The sequence below is a fragment of the Ruditapes philippinarum genome, unplaced genomic scaffold, assembly GCF_026571515.1.
Source record: "Ruditapes philippinarum isolate M1 unplaced genomic scaffold, ASM2657151v2 ctg3613_1_1_1_1, whole genome shotgun sequence".
NCBI classification, from domain to species: domain Eukaryota; kingdom Metazoa; phylum Mollusca; class Bivalvia; order Venerida; family Veneridae; genus Ruditapes; species Ruditapes philippinarum.
The window spans coordinates 74,456-80,293 of record NW_026860435.1 but is presented as its reverse complement, the minus strand read 5'-3'; the positions used below and the strand labels follow the sequence as shown (position 1 = coordinate 80,293).

The window sequence follows — 5,838 nt, the reverse complement described above, 5'->3', positions numbered from 1 at the left end:
AATTATAAAAATGACACAGTTTTTAATTGATTAACCCTGCATGATCTGTTTGCTACAGTTGATTACAGAGATGTCATCCAACAAGGTTGTCAACAGACGTAACACGATCTCCCTTGGTGACGACAATCCTTTCTTATCAGGTAAGTTAATCATGAAAATAAGATTTTTTTTATATACAGGTATCCTTAGAGGTTGTTTTTTCTTGTAAAAGGGGGTTGTTAACAAAATTGATATCAGGTTCAAAATTTGCTTTTAATGATTTAGTCACAAGATATTGGTCTCATTAACAAGAAATTAATTAGTTTTAATCTCGTCCAATTCTGTAAATAAACTATAGTATTTTCTTTTTTTTTTTGGCATGCAGTTAGCATACATAAGGGCATGGTTCTGATTTTACTATTTCAAAAGATGCTTCCTTGGAGTGGTTAAATCAGTGATTCTTGACGAGAAAAAAAAAACATGGCACAATATGACACAAAACCTACGAGTAATTAAAGTTGCTAAAGTCTTTTAAGTTGAAACACACTCAAATCAAAATAAATTTAGAAATTAGCACTCAAAATAAATATAGAAATATACCTTCACAAACTAAATTGCTATGGTCATTGTAAATGATGTATTGAAAATTGATTTTCTTGAAGGGATCTCATTTACATTATGCTATAGATCACTAAAGGTAATCTTACTTATATGTAATAGTAGACAGAGTTCACAGATCAGCTGGACATCTCATTTATATTAATGATAATTATCTGATTATAACATTTTAAATTTGATTCATTTATATAATTATGCTGATAACCAACTTTCAGGGGGCTCAACATCCTCTGGGTCAACATCTGGCGAGAAATCAGATATTTCACCACGAGGATCTGTTGAAAACATGTACGAGTTTATAAAATCCGAGGCTCCAACACCCCCTGTTAGTGATAAGAAGAATTTATATGATCCTGTAGTGGAGAATAATGTTGTTGGTCTGAGACCCCCGTCAATGACAGGAAGTGAGGTATGAATTACATTTTAAATGGCCGTTCTATTTTTACAGTATTTGTCTAAAAAAATATTATTTGACAAAAGAGGGATTCATTTCATTCAAATCTGTTTGAAGATATACGTCTGCTTGCTTAGCTCAATAGGGCTAGGGTTGGGCACAGAAGCATTTAACAAAACGTCATTATCCATGAAATTAGAAAAGTCATAAAATTTGCCTAAGAAAAAAGACCGGCCAATCAGAGAACACAGAAAATAAAGTAAACACCGAAAACCCTGGCAACAAGTCAGCATTACAAAACATGTCAACTTTTTCTGGTTTTAATGTTAGCAGTAGTGTCACAATTCCAGGTTTAGATTTATTGGAGGATGGAACTTCACCGAAAAAATATTTCTGTTGTTTTTTTTCCTGCAGAATATTAGATACAATTTTGGTATCTTAGCATAGTAGCTATTCATGGTTAATTATCTAAAGGCTTGGGCGTTACCATTGTTGTTCACCCATTGTATTTAGTAATCATGGATATCACATACATGTACGTTTCTAGTTTCCCAGTAGTTAATAATAGAAACTCAGATCTGTTTTCAAATTCATGAAATTGGCCACTGATTGGCTGATAGAAAGGTCACAAGAAGATGACCTATCAGTCACCATCAGATCCATAGCATTATTTCTGAGCTGGTTTAAATCTCATTGCAACCAAGAGTTTGAATTATTTTTTTCAAGTGCAATATTGTATTTAAAATTATTTAGAACTTAAATTTCAGATATTTCATATGTTAATAAATTTGATGTATTGATAGATTCACAAATATTGTAAAGATTAATTTAAGACACTTGCACAGTTATTTGTAGGCAAACTTAAAAAAAAATAATAAGGATTACAGACATTTCATTTAGTTCCAAAAGAAGTCATGGAAAAAGAAATAAGAAATAAAACTAAAGAAAAAAAAAACAAAAACATATATTTTTCATTCAATGTGATCTTTTATTGTAAACTTTTATGTATTTTTCAGGGTTATTTGGAACCAATTAAGTCAAACAGTGCTGGTTCTGATCCAATGTTTGCAAGTATGGGCGAATCAACTGTAAGTATGGGCTCCATGACAACCAGCATGGGAGCTATGGGAAACAACATGGCTGACATGAGTAAATCCGCAGATAACTTTCAAACAGTTGATATCAATCAACATGGTCTGGAAGATTTGGACATAAGTCCCGAGAGAAGGGAGCTGTTGGCTTCCCAGCCGATTTACGAGGAAATAACAAATGGTTACGGTAAACTAGGAACCAATTTTGATGCAGACGGCGATGATGATGATGAGCATTTTGAAACAATTGAAGAGGATTTTTATGGGGTTCACGACCCTCCACAAAATAACGAACAAAATGTGATTTTAGCTTCAAATTTAAGAAATAAAGAGTCATTTTCATCTGATTCAGAAATGTCTTCTGCTAACAACAGTCTTTCTCGCCCTCGGCCGTTTCCTAGGAAACGACCTCGTCATGTGGGGTCAGGATTTGAACAATACGTTGCGATGAACAGACCAAGTGTAGCCGTCTTCCTTAATGAAGAACAATTACGTGAAATGTTGAGTAAATTGACAGCTATGAATTTGAACACTCTCCGTGATATCTATACTCAACATGAAAAATGTTTCACAAAGGAAAGTTTGCAGTTGGGGTCAGTTGGACCATTGAAGTGGCAAAATTTCGACATTTATGGCAAACCACTGCATACATCAGAGAAATGTGTTGTTTACAATGCTAAAATGAGGACCACAATGTCACCATGTCAAGTTATGGTAAATACTCATTTATTCTACATATCATTAGAAATAGTTAGAAATTAAATAGTGGCATTTTCTCAGTTTCATAATTATATGTTGCACTCATTATGAACTGTGATCTCTAATATTATTAATTATTAACACAGTAATCCTTAATTAATGTACTGAGCAATTAAAAAACAAAGATTTTTTTGTACAAAAGTGGTTTTGCTTAGTCATATATATTAAAGATTTTCTGGTGGTTTGAAATTCACTGCTTTTAGTGTGGGAAATTAAAAACTGAACTGAGTCCGTGCTAGGTGTTAAAAGGTTAACCTCCTTTTAAAAGTGGTTAAATGTTGGGAGCAAGAATATCACAGGCTTTTTTTATATGTTCCCACCTTAAAGTGGGGAGCATACAATATAAAGTGCATCCATAATTATATCTTGTCATACTTGTCCAGTCAGTTAAATGACTTAAGTAACATGAAAGTAACATTGCCTATGGACAGTAAATGTCCCCTGTTGATTTTGAAGTAAAGTAGGTCAAATAGGGTCAAATTTCTAGGTCACAGTGACACTGAGTAAATGACCTTGTCTGATAAATAATAACCTTGTAGAGGACATTTGTGAAACTTGGTAGAGATATTGCTTGATGGCCAGTAGGTGACCACTATTGATTTTGAGGTCATTAGGTGAAGGTCACAGTGAACCTGAATGTAAATGACCTAATCCAATCAATTACTCAAGAAAAAAAGACTAGATTAGTTAAACTTGGTAGGGACATTGTCAATCCACTGACAAAAGACTGATATGACTAAGGTGGAAACAATGAAAAACAGCATTGACTAAAAAAAAATATTTTTTTTTTTATTTCAGTTATTGCATTCCAGACCAGAAATCACAGCTGCCAATCATCCGAGTTTATTGAAACCGACGTGCATATTCACAGACTCAGTTCCATTCACTTACCTTACGGACGCATTTATTAAAACTAGTCAGATACTTGAAACCACAGTTAGCCAAGCTAATGCAAATATGGCCAAATGCTTTATTGTGGTCGGTCTGTTTGACATAACGGAGAGCTTAAGTAGCCATATGAATGCTTTAGAAACAGTGTGTGAAAACCAAAGAGACTTTCTGCGAAAAGTTTTATTTTTCGTATTACAACTTTTAAGTGCAATATCTCATTGTTTGGAACAAGGACATCCACTGTCAGAGGCAGACTTCCATGATTTGTATTTAATCTCCAACCCATACTGTCTCGGTGAAACGGTTTCCTTTCTGCCGCAGGTTAGGGCACCGGAAGACCAACGTATTGATCGGGTTTGTTTATTCTTAGAAAAGTTTTTACTTGACATGTGCGCTAAATGTGAAGCTAATGCAGTTCTTGATGACTCAGCATTTTTCATTTACTCTGGAGTACAAAGGGTGATTGAGTTAGTGGAATCTGGTGTTACTGAGTGTCTACCAATTGTTAGAAGCTATACTGAGTTTCTTCTATGGGGACCAGGGGAAGGGGATTCGGAATTTCAAGATGATCGTCAAAGTAATCTTGAACCCAAATTGTCCATGTGGCTTGAGAAAGAAAGAGCGATGTTGATTCATGACTTTGCTGGACGAATTCAGCATGGGGCCAGGTGTAACATTAAAGACTTCTATAAGATGAAATTTCTGCTGAAAGCAAGTTCTGGTAGCCTTGCGGAGTGCTTAAGGTGTCACACTTCATCAGCATCATAGATAAAGAGGTTCAAATTTGTAAGCATCAAAGATATAGAGGTTCAAATTTGTAAGCATCAAAGATATAGAGGTTCAAATTTGTTAGCATCAAAGATATAGAGGTTCAAATTTGTAAGCATCAAATATATAGAGGTCAAAATGTGTAATCAGTAAATAAATAGTTATCATACAGGTAATATCATAGAAATAGAGGTAGAAATGTGTTATCAACAAAGATTTAGAGGTTACAGTGTACTTGTCAACACAACAGATCAAAATGTAAATGTAGGAAAGAAATAGAGGTCACACAGTTGTGATATACCTTTAAGAAATAGAGGTACTGTTTGACATAGACAATTTGTGATTCATAATTTTTCAATGTGCTGAACATATGCACTGTTCATATGTATATGGAAATAGATTTTACTTGCTCATTTTTTCTACAATATGTGCTTTTGTTACTAGAAATATTTTGCAACCTTTTTCTTTTGGATTTAGTTTAATGGACTTGGCCTGTTTTAAACTCAGAACAGTTCATTGTAAAATTTTAGGTATTTAAATAATTTTGCAGAATTACTGAATCATTATTCACGGCAACTGATTTATGTAATATATTAGATATAAACAGTCACTAAGGCCTGATAGCCTGGTTTGATATTTATGGTATATAATGTATAATTATTGTCACTTACTCCTTTATAATGGTTATGACTATTAAACTTACATGAGCTGTAACATATTACACAAAATAAAAAGAAACATTTATTTGTACACCAGATGAAAAGTAAAAAATTCATATTATAAGAACATGAAAATGTAATATTTCTTTCCTACTTCTTTTTTCATTTTTTTTCCCCCATTTCTATTTGCCCAAAGGGTATTTTGAAATAAGTTTGAGAATAACTCAACAAATTTAAACATTTAAATACAGATCCCCCCCCCCCCACAAACACTTTTTTTCAAATTGTTTAAAAAAATATTGCTTCTTTTTGATTAATAAAGTTATAAATTTTATGCTCAGGTTTAATGACCTGATACTGTGCTTGTATATTTCTTAATCAATACAATACAATTATGATCTTATAGTTGATTTACCACACACAGTGTTTTTATGAATCATTGTTAAGGCGTACATTCTGATTAAACATATATAACAGATGGTGAAAATACAATCTTATGTATATACATATAGATAAAATTATAAAATTATTGTTTTAAACAATTTGAGTCAAGAAAATTCAAGATTTGTTTTACCAAAAATTAGTTGCTAAGGTGTTGTGATGCTACATGTATATCATAGAAATATCAGTTTGGTTGTGGTTTTTTTGTCTATTTGCATGTAGGCTTTTGTTTCCATAG

General features: G+C 32.9%; 1 protein-coding gene across 1 annotated transcript; it reads left to right on the top strand.

The window, feature by feature from the left end:
- Positions 1 to 68: 68 nt before the first annotated feature.
- LOC132760069 (uncharacterized) lies at positions 69 to 5,418 on the top strand (the record flags this gene model as incomplete). Its single annotated transcript, XM_060751959.1, is given in 4 exon segments — positions 69 to 140; positions 813 to 1,006; positions 2,008 to 2,796; positions 3,640 to 5,418. Coding segments are annotated over 4 exon segments (1,916 nt in total), but the record flags the coding sequence as incomplete, so codon positions are not given.
- Positions 5,419 to 5,838: the final 420 nt, after the last annotated feature.